Source organism: Carcharodon carcharias, chromosome 8 (genome assembly GCF_017639515.1).
Source record: "Carcharodon carcharias isolate sCarCar2 chromosome 8, sCarCar2.pri, whole genome shotgun sequence".
Classification (NCBI taxonomy): Eukaryota; Metazoa; Chordata; class Chondrichthyes; order Lamniformes; family Lamnidae; genus Carcharodon; species Carcharodon carcharias.
This window is the reverse complement of record NC_054474.1, coordinates 93,593,070-93,606,566: the sequence shown is the minus strand read 5'-3', so window position 1 is coordinate 93,606,566 and position 13,497 is coordinate 93,593,070. Positions and strand designations below refer to the sequence as shown.

At 42.8% G+C, this 13,497-nt stretch overlaps 1 protein-coding gene across 1 annotated transcript in view; it reads left to right on the top strand.

Moving 5' to 3' along the window:
* Positions 1–13,497, top strand: part of rnf145a (ring finger protein 145a) — a 116,119-nt gene that overhangs the window by 49,258 nt on the left and 53,364 nt on the right. Inside the window, exon 3 of the mRNA XM_041193622.1 lies at positions 10,287–10,378. Within this exon, the coding sequence (XP_041049556.1) occupies positions 10,287–10,378 (92 nt within the window). The remainder of the gene's footprint in view (positions 1–10,286; positions 10,379–13,497) is intronic.

The window sequence follows — 13,497 nt, the reverse complement described above, 5'->3', positions numbered from 1 at the left end:
ATTAAAGGGGCCGCAGCTTCCTAATGTGGCTTAACCCTGAATTTCAGGTACATTGAATGCACAAAACACTCAAAGAATGATGTAAGATCAGGGGTATTACTTTTGTTCCATTTTTTGTGTGCACCATCACTGATTTTTATATGGGATTCCTGTTGTGCTTTATTGTCAATTGTTTCTGTTTGAGTTTCTGCCTTTTGTCGTATTTCTGTTTCCATGTTCCTGCTCTCCTCCTCCCATCACCGTTTCTGTTTTCATGGTAGATACAGTTGAATGAAAACTGGAAGATAAGCTGAATATGTTTTCAGAGTTGCCTCACTGTACTACAGATGCCCAAAGACGGACTCTAAATCTATGCAGCTTGTTTGTCGGGGAAATAGAAAGATTTAATAGAAGCTGCTCCTTTCTCTTAAATTTTTAACTATTTCTTATCGGACGTTGGTGCATAACATATGCTTACTGCAATTTTCTCATTAAACATCATTGTGAACAGGGTAAAAATTGGAACATTCTTGAGGCTGTGTTTGCATGAAGATCCAAAGTGTAATGTGAAACTCTGGCAGTTTTGCCAGTTCAGCAAAAGTGGCTCACATCAGGTTGCAGAAATAGTCATCCAAGTCTCCGGCTTCCAGTTTAATGGAAGAAGTTGTGTAACTTAAGGGAATGTTTAATGCACATGTTGCATCACTGCTGTACTAATGTCTTAACATTTTTTCCAGCTCTTGTGGCAATATTTGACCAATATTGCTCTACTATTATTTGTGGAATTTGCATGTTATGACTTGTACATTTGCAACACTGCTCTATGTATATTGATACAAAGGCATGCTGTGATCTTTATTGATGAATTATTATTCTGTTTGAGCATTTCTCAATCTTTAGAAGCTACTGACAAATAATGTAATTTGTGTTTCAGGTTGCTTTGTCATTATACTTGATTGCATCTGCAGGATGCATTGATCCTATTGTTAGTGTATCTTCAGCTCTTGAATCATTAATCCAATGACAAATGCAGCAGTGTTTTAACATCAAAATGTGTCCCAAGTTACAGTTAGGATTGAGGAATATTGCAAGCTTAAAACAGATACTAGGAGGAGACATAAACTTGTAGATTAATCATGGACAAATTATTGTAGACGATAGTGGAGACACAAAACATTTAAGGTAGCTCAGAATGAGAGTGAGTGGAGTAGTGGCAGAGAAAGAAAGCCAGACCCAGGAGTGAACCTAATACAAACATAGGAACATGTGCATTAGAAGCAGGAGTAGGCCATTCAGTCCCTCGTGCCTCTTCTGCTATTCAATAAGACCGTGGCTGACTGGTTACTGCTTCTACTCCACATTCCCACCTAACCTCAATAGCCTTTGACCCCCTTGTTAGTCAAAGAATCTCATTCTGTAGAAGAGTGAGAGGAGCATCAGGTGATAAAAGCTACGCCCAGGAGTGGAGTTGTTGGTGAGTAAGAGGAGAAGTGGGGGAGAAAAGCTAGGCTCAGGAATGGAGCTGGTGAGAGTTAAGCCCAGCCAGGAGCAGAGCTGCAGAGATTGAGAGGGACAGTGTGAGGTAAAGTCAGGCCCAGGAACAGAGATGGGAGATGAAGCCAGACCTAGGAGCAGAGCTGAGACAGAGTTCGGAGCTGGAGCTACAAAATAAAGAAAAACCGAAAATCAAGGAGTGGCATCTCAGGACAGTAGTGAGTGGGTGATGAGCATTGAAGTTTTGTTTTTGCTCTTAAAACTAGGTAGGTGCATCAAACTGAGCTAAAGAATCTGTAACTTACTGTGACTTACCAGTGAACTAGATCAACTTCTTTATGGAGGAATCTAATTTTCAGATTTCTAACCTGCCTGTTTTCTAACCTGCCTTACTATCATACTCAAAAGGGTCAACTACTTGAGCTGTATAAATGTTTTGGACTGCAGAAGTCAATGTAGTGGATGTTCTATATGAGATTTTTGCAGGGATTTTACAAATAGCTATTGAAAGGTGTTATAAAAATTTAGGAAATGCGGCAGTCTGATTCAAGGAACACAAAGTGGAGGAAAAACTTTTTTTATTGATTAGATATGGGTAATAAATGGGCCTCATGGGTGCTGCTTGATTGGCATCCCATTCATCAGTTTAAACATTCACTCCCTCCACCACTGATGCACAGTGGCAGAAAACTGTATCATTTACAAGATGCACTACAGCAATGCAGTAAGGCTCTTTTGACAGCACCCTCCACACACGACCACTGCCACCTAGAAGGACAGGGCAGCAGATGCATGGTAGCATCACCACCTGCAAGTTCCCATCAAAGCAATGCACCATCCCGACTTGGAATTACATCTCTGTTCCTTCACTGTTGCTGGGTCAAAATCTTGAAACTTCCTCCCTAACAACACTGTGAGTGTACCTACATTACATGGACTGCAGTGGTTCAAGAAGATGGCGCACCAGCACTTTGTCAAGGGAATTAGGATGGGCTATAAATGCTGGCCTAGCCAGCAACACCCAAATCCCATGAACAAATAAATAACTTCTTAAAAGCATCCATATTGGAAACTCATATTTATTCACTTTGGAGATGGGCAAAAGAGGAATGGTATTGAATTTTCCTCCTGATGCCAAGTTCTGGCACGTGGCAAATTGTGCTAAGATTCTGGGAAGCCCTGGAAAGGTTATGGGTTGGTGATATATGCAGTTTAATCTAAAAAATTTTGACATCTCTTTTCAGTCTGGTATGCAAATATTCATTTCAAAGATTTTGTTATAAAAGTGTTGTTTGCTCTGGTTGCTCTTCATCTTGCAGTTCACATAAGGAGTTTGAAATAAGCTAATCTGTTCTCACTTCTCAGGGGAGGTGATGGTGCAGTGGTCATGCTCTGGGGACACAGGTTCGAATCCCACTACAGCAGATGGTGGAACTTGAATTCAGTTAAAAAAAACCTGGAATTAAAAGTCCAATGATGACCATGAAACCATTGCTGACTGTTGTAAGAACCCATCTGGTTCACTAATGCCCTTATGGGAAAGAAATCTGCTGTCCTTACCTGGTCTGGCTCTGTGGTTGACTCTTAAATGCCCTGGCAATAAATGCTGGCCTAGCCAGCGACACACACATCCCATGAGTGAATTTTTTAAAAAAGGGTAAAGTGCCAGCCATTTGGTACAAACAACTTTTGGTTCTTAGGTTCAAATTTGATATGTAAATATATTTGAATTTTGGAAATAATTGTGTTTTTATTTCCCATTTGAACGGATTTAGATTGCGCATGTCTAACATGTCCAAATTTAATGGTCCCTCAGAGAGACAGGCAACTCTTTGGAAGGTTAACATAAACTTTTTATTTAATTATATACCCATATTATATCATAAAACAGGGCTCTCAACCTCTTTGCTTCTGAGGCCCTCCTCCCATGTTATGAAAAGTCTCTGAACCCCCAGTAACACAATGTATAAAAAACAAGTAAATATTTATTGTTTTTTGTTTTACTTCATTAATGTGAAATCTGTTGCTGGTGCTGAGCAACACTTCTGTCAAGTCATGGCAGTGTCTTTTACAAAGATGAGTAAAAAAGAAATGATAACCATAAGTCAAAAAACCTGGAAGAGAAGATGAAAAACACAGAGGAATGGTGAACCAAAATGTTCAGAAATTAAAACTGAAATGGGAAATGGGTAACTGAAAAGCAGGCAAGTGATGAATCAAAACGTGCGAGTATTAATAAATGGTGGAAAATCATTTATCTGTAAATGGAAAAATACCTGCAAAGACAGGTCAGAAATGGGTAACCAAAAAGAGGGAAAATGATATACCAAGAAGTGCAAAAATGAATGAAAGGGAGGAAATGTTAACCAGAAGCCAAAAATAATTTTCAGAGAACACTTTCGAAGTGGAAAATGGTTAACCTGGTATCTGCCTGAAAGAGTGCTGTCCTCTGGAAAAGTGGGCCTGGAATCCCCTTGGTTAATTATTCCCCATTGTGCATTTTTCCTGATTTGTCTGGACATGGTTGGATGTGTTTTTCTCAGGGATTCCAAACCTAGTTTCTCTGGGACTGACTGGTTTGTAAATGTTGGTGCTACCACATGCTATTTGGCTGCACTTGGTCCAGTAGAGGATGGCAAGATGATGAAACAGCGGCTTCGATGTTAGGCTTGGCGTGCCAACTCAATTTACCAGTAATTTCAGACTGGAAAATGGATCTCCTTCTGGTCATGGCTGGTGAAAGGCCATGTTGAGCTGGGGAGGGAAGTCCCAAGCATGTGTGGCTGTGCCTATGCCAGGTGAAATGGCAGCAGGAAAGTATAATTCCAATTTCCTGCTGATAAATCTGTGGGCCCACGTCTTTTAGGCTAGCCAGGGTCAAGGAAAATCTCATGATACTGGAGCAAACCCAGTCAGGAATTGGGAAGCCAGGTGATAGCTATCTATTGAGGTGGCTGTGTTAAAATAGCCATGATCAAGGTTGCCATCTCTGGGTGCACTTGTTGTCTTGTTGATGATTGATTTTCAGCTCACTAGTCAGCAATTCTGGAGTTCTCTAATCTGATGCATTTCACTCCAGAGTTCAGAGTCCGATTTGGCAGACACCTTAAAGTGCCTGCTTAAGAATCCTTGTATGAAAGCTTGTAACTTCTCCAAATCTATTTTTGCTGTGTGTAACTGTTTTATTCTTTGTCGTTGCTGCTATTGAATTGTCCAGCTGAAAATCTTCTGTGGTCTTTTACTTTTGGTCTATTTATTGTTCATAGGCTCAAGTGGAGCACTTAGACCAGCATGTTGGCCTGTTCCTGTACTGTGTATTAATGTAATTTTAAATAATTAACATTTGTTCATTCGTGGCCTGAATCACAGTCTGATCATGTTTATTCTACCGCTTTGAAAGTCAAATGTGTCACATAGAGACAAATGATACATCCAATAAGCTCAAGCATAAGGGCAAGAGTTTATTTTTGACAGTGGCTTGCTATAGTTATGAAAACATTAAGCAGGTAAAGGGGTAATCGTGCTTTCAGGGAATAAAGGCTGATTTACTGGTGACCTTGTTGTACTAAATCCAAGAAAAAATATTTTTTATGTTCTTTATTTGCCCAGAAACTTAACTGAACCATCCACATAAATATTGTATCTAAGTAAGCAGGTCAGAAGCCGTGTGTTCTGCATGGGTGACTCAGTGCCTGACTGCAAAAAGTCTTTGTACCATCCAAAAGGCAGAAATTGGGAGTGTGGTAGAATATCGTCCACTTGCCTGGACGAGTGCAGCTCTGACCACATTCAAGAAGCTTGACACCATCCAGTCAACTTGATTGGTACCCCATCCAGCATCTTAAACATGCACTTTGACTGCCTTATTCATCATCTGTGAGATGCACTGCAGTAACTTGCCAAGCCTTCTTTGACAGCACTTCCCAAACCTTGAACTCTACCAACTAGAAGGGCAAGGGCGCAGACACATGGCAACACTAGCACCTCCAAGTCTCTTCCCCCGACCCATCTGCCCTTTCAAGTAACACACCATCCTGACTTGGAAGTATATCATCATCCCTTCACTACTACCAGGCCAATACCTTAGAACTTGGTAGTGCAGAACTTGTGCATTGCTGAAAGAGGAGACATGCTGTCGAACCACTTGCCAACCAATCAGCACCCTCTTCTCATGTAGTATAAATTCTCGTTCCCTTTGAGATTTGGTATTGTTGGGATATGTCCTGATGAGTGCAGATGAAAAGCTTCAGCTGCATGTCTCTGTTCAGCAAAATCCTTGGAACTTCCTATCTAATAACACTGTGGGGAAACCTAAATCACATAAGCTGCAGTGTTTCAAGAGGGTAGCTCACCACCTCTTTCTCAAGCAATTAGGCATGGGCAGTGAATGCTAGCTTTGCCAGCGAGGCTCACATAGAATCGTAGAATGGCTACAGCACAGAAGGAGGCCATTCGGCTCATTGTGCCCATGTCGGCTGTCTGTAAGAGCTACTCAGGACTACTCCTCTGCCTTTTCCTTGTATCCCTGCAAATTCTTTCCTTCTAGAAAATTGGGCAATTCCTGTTTGAAGGCCACAATTGAATCCGCACCACAATCCGAGCATTCCAGACGCTAACCGCTCAATGAGTAAATACATTTTTCCTCATGCCTCTATTGCTTCTTTGGCCAATTACCTTAAATCTGTGCCCTCTGATTCTCAACCCTTCTGCCAATGGGAACAGTTTCTCCCTATATGTCCTGTTGAGACCACTCATGATTTTGAACAGTTCTGTCAAATCTCCTGTCAATCATCTCTTTCCTCAAGAAAATAACTCATAACTGCAGTCATTTATCCCTGGTACCATTTTGATCAAGCTTCACTGCATCTTCTCCAATGCCTTCACATCCTTCCAAAAGTGTGTTGCCCACAATTGGGCACACTTAGCTAGTTGTGGCCGAACCAGATTTATATAAGGGTTTACGATAACTTCCTTGCTTTTATACTCTCTGCCCCTGTTTATAAAGCCCAGGATCCTTTAGGTGCTGTTATGGCATAGTGGTATTGTCACTGGACTAGCATTCCAGAAGACCCAGGGTTATTACTCTGGGGACCTGGGTTTGAATCCCATCTTGGCAGATGGTGAAATTTAAATTCAATAGAAACCTGGAATTAAAAGTCTGATGATCACGAAACCATTGATGATTGTAGTAAAACCCATCTGGTTCACTAATGTTCTTTAGGGAAGGAAATTTGCCGTCCTTACTTGGTGTGGCCTACATGTGACTCCAGACGCACAGCAATGTGGTTGACTCTTAAATGTCCTCTAAACAAGGGCAAATAGGGATGGGCAATAAATGCTGGCTGAGCCAGTGAGGCCCACATCCCATGAACGAGTAAAAAAAATCTTTGCTAGCCTGTCCTGTCCTTCAATAATTTGTTGACAATATGTCCCCAGGTGCCTCACTCCTGCATCCACTTTAGAGCTGTATCCCTTTATGTTATGTTTCCTTTCCATGTTCTTCATACCAGAGCATATCACTTGGGACTTACTAACATTCAATTTTATCTGCCATGTTTCTGCCCATTCCACCAACGTGTATGTTTTCTTGAAGTCTATCAGTATCCTCCTCGTAGTTGGGAAGGAGTTGCCCTGGGAGTCCTCAACATCGACCCCGGACCCCATGAAGTCTCATGGCATCAGGTCAAACATGGGCAAGGAAACCTTCTGCTGATTACCACAAACCACGCTCCCTCAGCTGGAGAATCAGTGCTCCTCCATGTTGAACGCCACTGGGAGGAAGCACTGAGGGTGGCAAAGGAGCAGAATGTACTCTCGGTGGGGAACGTCCATGTCCATCATCAAGAGTGGCTCAGTAGCATCACCACTGACCGGGTTGGCCAAGTCCTAAATGACATTGTTGCTACACTGGGTCTGAGGCAGGTGGTGAGGGAACCAACAAGAGGGAAAAACATACTTGACTTCATTCTCACCAAGCTGCCTGCCGAAGTGCATCTGTCCATAATAGTGCAGTAGGAGTGACCACTGCACTGTCCTTGTGGAGACGAAGACCTGCCTTCACATTGAGGATACCTTCCATCGTATTGTATGGCCCTACCACCATGCTCACTGGGGTAGATTTCGAACATACCTGGCAACTCAAGACTGGGCGTCCATGAGACGCTGTGGGCCATCAGCAGCAGCAGTATTGTACTCGAACACAATCTGTAACCTCATGTCTTGGCATACCCCCCAGTCTACCATAACCATTAAGCCATGGGATCAACCCTGGTTCAATGAAGAGTGCAGGAGAGCATGCCAGGAGCAGCACCAGGCATACATAAAAATGAAGTGTCAACCTGATAAAGCTATGACACAGGACTACTTGCGTGCCAAACAGCATAAGCAGCAAGTGATAGAGCTGTGACCCCACAACCAATGGATCAGATCTAAGCTCTACAGCCTTGCCACATTCAGTCGTGAATGGTGGTGGACAATTAAATAACTCACTGGAGGAGGAGTCTCCACAAATATCCCTCCTCGATGATGGAGGAGCCCAGCACATCAGTGCAAAAGATAAGGCTGAAGCATTCGCAACAATCTTCAGCCAGAAGTGCTGAGTGGATGATCCGTCTCTGCCTCCTCCGGAGGTCCCCAGCATCACAAATGCCAGTTTTCAGCCAATTCAATTCACTCCACGTGATATCAGTAAACAGCTGAAGGCACTGGATAGTGCAAAGGCTATGGGCCCTGACAATTTTCCAACAATAGTGCTGAAGACTTGTGCTCCAGAACTTGCCACATCCCTCGCCAAGCTGTTCCAGTACAGCTACAACAGTGGCATCTGCCTGGCTATGTGGAAAATTGCCCAGGTATGTCCTGTACACAAAAAGCAGGACAAATCTAACCTGGCCAATTATTGCCCCATCAAACTACTCTTGGTCATCAGTAAAGTAATGGAAGGGATCATCAACAGTGCTATCAAATGGCACTTGCTTAGCAATAACCTGCTCACTGATGCCCAGTTTGGGTTCCGCCAGGGCCACTCAGCTTCTGACCTCATTATAGCCCTTGTTCAAGCATGGACAAAAGATCTGAACTCCAGAGGTCAAGTGAGCGTGACTGCCCTTGACATCAAGGCAGCATTTGACAGAGTGTGGCATCAAGGAGCTCTAGCAAAACTGGAGTCAATGGGAATCAGGGGGAAAACTCTCCGCTGGTTGGAGTCATACCTAGCACAAAGGAAGATGGTTTTGGTTGTTGGAGGTCAGTCATCTCAGCTCCAGGACAATCACAGCAGGAGTTCCTTAGGGTAGTGTCATCTGCCCAACCATCTTCAGCTGCTTAATCAATGATCTTCCTTCCATCATAAGGTCAGAAGTGGAGATGTTCGCTGATGATTGCACAATGTGCAGCACCATTTGTGACTCCTCAGATACTGAAGCAGTCCATGCCCTGGCCATGACGTGGACAATCTACAGGCTTGGGCTGACAAGTGACAAGTAACATTCATGCCACACAAGTGTCAGGCAATGACCATCTCCAACAAGAGAGAATACAGTTGATTCTCCCTTGATGTTCAATGGCATTACCACCACTGAATCCCCCACTGTCAACATCCTAGGGGTTACCATTGACCTGAAGCTGAACTGGAGTAGCCATATAAATACTATGGCTACAAGAGATGGTCAGAGGCTAGGAATCGTGTGACGAGTAACTCCCCTCGTGACTCCCCAAAGCCTGTCCATCATCTACAAGGCACAAGTCAGTAGTTGTGATGGAATACTCCCTGCTTGCCTGGGTTGTGCAGCTCCCATAACACTCAAGCTTGACACTGTCCAGGACAAAGCAGCCTGCTTGATTGGCACTACATTCACAAAAATTCACTCCCCCCACCATCGATGCAAAGTAGCAGTAGTGTGTACCATCTACAAGCTGCACTGCAGGAACTCACCATGGTTCCTTAGATAGCACCTTTCAAACCCATGACCACTACCACCCAGAAGGACAAGGACAGCAAACACATGGGACTACCGCCACCTGGAAGTTCCCCTCCATGTCACTCACCATCCTGACTTGGAAATATGTCACCATTCCTTCACTGTCACTGGGTCAAAGCCCTGGAACTCCCTTCCTACACCACATGGACTGCAGCGGTTCAAGAAGGCAGCTCACCACCAGCTTCTCAAGAGTAACTAAGGATGGGCAATAAATGCTGCCCCAACCAGCGAAGCCCACGTCCTGTGAATGAACATAAAAAACACCCCAAAGTATAGTGGGTACGTGGCTTGAAACTAACTAGATTTGCAAGGTGAAAATCAGCCAGAATGACTGTTACTGACCAAAAGACTGCAACATGCAGGAGTCTTTCAGCATTGAGAAAGAAAAAGATTATGTTCAGCTGTGACACCCTTCACTAATCTATAGCCTACTGACAAGTTTCGCATTCTAACCACCAGGTCAATATATTTCTCCTGAATTCCATTTCTTTGGATTTTTTTGTGCCTGCCTTACTTTTCTGGCCCCTAGTTTTGGCCACCCTACAAGGCGAAATATCTTTCTACCTTATCAAGCCTCTTTATGATCTAGAAGACATCTGTTGAGTGACCCCGCAGCCTCCATTTAAATAGCAAAACTTATTGGTATTAAATATAATATTTATATGCTAAGGAATTAAATGTGTTGATTTTCCTCCTATGTGTAAAAAGGGGCAGGAATGCATAACATACTAAAAATTTAATTGCTCTATTTTGCACGGCAAATTATGGAGGTACCAAATGAAGAGACAGTTTGATCGAAATATCAATATCCTGTTTGTTTCCTTTACTTTTCAGGGACTTTGTGAGGAGTGAGATAGAATTCGGCCACGATGGACCTGTGTATGAGGAACCTTTATCTTTGAACCGCTTCACTACAGCTTTGATCGGTATGGTGGGAACTTTGAAATTCACCCAATAATTAATAGTTGCTAGTAAAGTTCATGTGAGATTGGTGAAATTTAGTGCTATACATTGACACACAAAATTACATCTTCAAGTTAGTGTAAGTAACTGAGTTAACTGGAAAATTTGTTGGAAGTTCTCTTATTATAACAGAATGGAAATGGTTTCCAAATTTCAGCTTTTTATAAATCACTATTTTCTTTGCTGCACCTCAGAAGGTAATTCATGCCAGGGATTGTATGGACTCGTGCTTTCTTTTTTGGTCAGTTAATGCTGGTTGGTTTTGAGCATGGAGGTTTATTGAAGTTGATCCACCAGCCACTGCATTTGCATTCCAGCAGGGATCACTGTATATGTCTCACAAATGGCAGCTTTTCTTGACGCATTTTTCCTTTCTCTCCCTTTCCCCTATTCTGGAGGCACAGAAGCCAGTTGCAGAGTCTCAGTTTCTGGCCTTGCTTAGATCAGTTCATAAATCATGAAGAGACTACTACAGGAGCTGAGTGTTATGATCAAACTTAAAACGGTATATAATATATTAAAAATAAATCACAAGTCTGTTGGTTCTAGTTCTGTGTGAAAATTGCTTAAATGCGATATCAAATAGGAGTCTAGAGGCTAGTCTCTTGTTATGGATGACTATTTTTAGTTCATCTTGTTTATTGAAATGAAGAAAAAAATTGCAGCGTGTCTCATAATCTGATCTTGGATCCATGCCTGTCTTTCCTATGCTTGCCTGTTTGAACCTGATTTGTTTCCAGTCCTACAACATCACTGCAATGGCCCTAACCACAGAGTTGCAATTAATGTGGTCTGTGATAATGATCATAGAACACTATCCTTGTCCTCACTGCAAATCTTCGGCTTGTTTGACCAAACCATTCTCTCCAGCAACACCTTTTCTCCATTGTCCAGCTCAATGGGATTACCTTTGTTTAATTTCTACTTTTTTTTTATTTATTTGTAGCCAGAACATCTGAACAATGCCTCTTGTCTGGAATCGAGTTTCTGAGCTGTAATTTCCTCTTAAAATTCAGGAAAGCCAAAACTATTGTTTCCAACTGCCGTGCCACTAACACAACCTCCTTGGCGATTTTTTCAGGCTGAACTAAATTTTTGCAGCCTTGGCTTCAGCACCCATATCTTCTCCACCACAAAGACTGCCGACTGCATGCCTGTAGAAGTTTTTTTTAATCCATTCATAGGAAGTGGGCTTTGCTGGCTGGGCCAGCATTTATTGCCCATCCCTTGTTGCTCTTGAGAAGGTTGTGGTGAGCTGCCTTGAACCGCTGAAGTCCAGGGCTGTTGGGAAGGGAGTTCCAGGATTTTGACCCAGTGACAGTGAAGGAACGTTGATATATTTCCAAGTCAGGATGGTGAGTGACTTGGAGGGGAACTTCCAGGTGGTGGTGTTCCCATCTATTTGCTGCCCTTGTCCTTCTAGATGGTAGTGGTCATAGGTTTGGAAGGCGCTGTCGAAGGAGCCATGATGAGTCCCTACAGTGCATCTTGTAGGTGGTACACACTGCTGCCACTGTGTGTCAGTGGTGGAGAGAGTGGATTTTTGTGGATGTGGTGCCAATCAAGCAGGCTGCTTTAGTCCTGGATAGTGTCAAGCTTCTTGAGTGTTGTTGGAGCTGCATTCATCAAGGCAAGTGGAGAATGTTCCATCACACTTCTGACTTGTGCCTTGTAGATAGTAGATACCCTTTGGGGAGTCAGGAGGTGAGTTACTCGCCACAGGATTCCTAGCTTCTGACCTGTTCTTATAGCCAAAGTATTTCTTTGTCTAGTCCAGTTCAGTTTCTGGTCAATGGTAACCCCCATGATGTTGGTGGTGGGTGATTCAGTGATGGTACTGCCATTGAATGTTATGGGGCGATGGTTAGATTCTCTCTTGTTGGAGATGGTCATTGCCTGGCACTTGTGCAGCATGAATGTTACTTGCCTCTTGTCAACCCAAGCCTGGATATTGTCCAGGTCTTGCTACATTTGGACATGGACTGATTCAGCATCTGAGGAATTGCAAATGGTACTGAACATTGCCTTTATCGTAGCCTGTCTGCTGCTGAAACCCTCATCTATTTGTTTGTTATATCCAGACTTGATTACTCGAGTCTCTCCTGGCCAACCAACCATGCTACTGCTTTTTAAATTTTAGGCAAAGGAGCTTGGATCTGTTTAACATATTGAGCATTGCTTTCCCCTTGTGCCAGAGTTCAATAAACTACATTGACTTGTGATTTCCCATTGCCTTGCATTTAAAAGTTGTTGTATGTAAATCCTCTATGCCTGCAGCCCTGTGTTTGTCTGTAACCCCTCTGCCCTTTACACTACCATTGGCAGATGTGCCTTCAGTTGCCAAGGCCCCACATGCTAGATTTCCATTCACTTTCTTTCTTCCCTTAAAACTTTGAACACAGTTTTGGTCATTTTTCTAATGTCACTCCCTTTGCCTCAATGATTTATTTTTCCTTATGCCTTTGTTAACTGTCTTGGGATGTTTTTAACTTTTAAAGATGTTACATGTTAAGTCAAGTTGTTCTGATGTCTGCCATTGTGCAGGGTTGCTCTAGTTGTGTGTAATGCTTCGGTTGTTTTGTTGACTGTGACTTCTGTTACAAGGGCTTGGAAAAGCTGAGGAGGAGCAGCCTTTTGTTTGGTCGTGGCATTGTGATATCCTGTGGCATGACATTTTTTAATGATTAATCGCTTTTTTTTTCTGAAGCCCGCTGACACACACTGTGCCCCTAAGCTTCATCCATTGTATAGTAAAAAGAAACTTTTTGTTCAAGGACAAGGATACATAACGAAAAATGCTTGGAGTGCAGACCTTTTCTTATTCCATCTACAGCTCTGTCATATCATTTATGCACATAATCCCCTATCTGTTAGAATCATTTCCGCCCTGAACTGCAACACACATTTGAATAGGTGGCTCAGTGTTAGTGTTCAACTGTCTTTCAACTTAAGTATGTTAAAAGTATATATGTGTTTTGCAAATGCAAGTCTCTATCCTGGTGTTATGACGTGGCAGATGATCTGTGCCAGGTGAATCAAGTTCATGAGGGAAACTTGATGACGCAGTCACGACAGTTTTGCA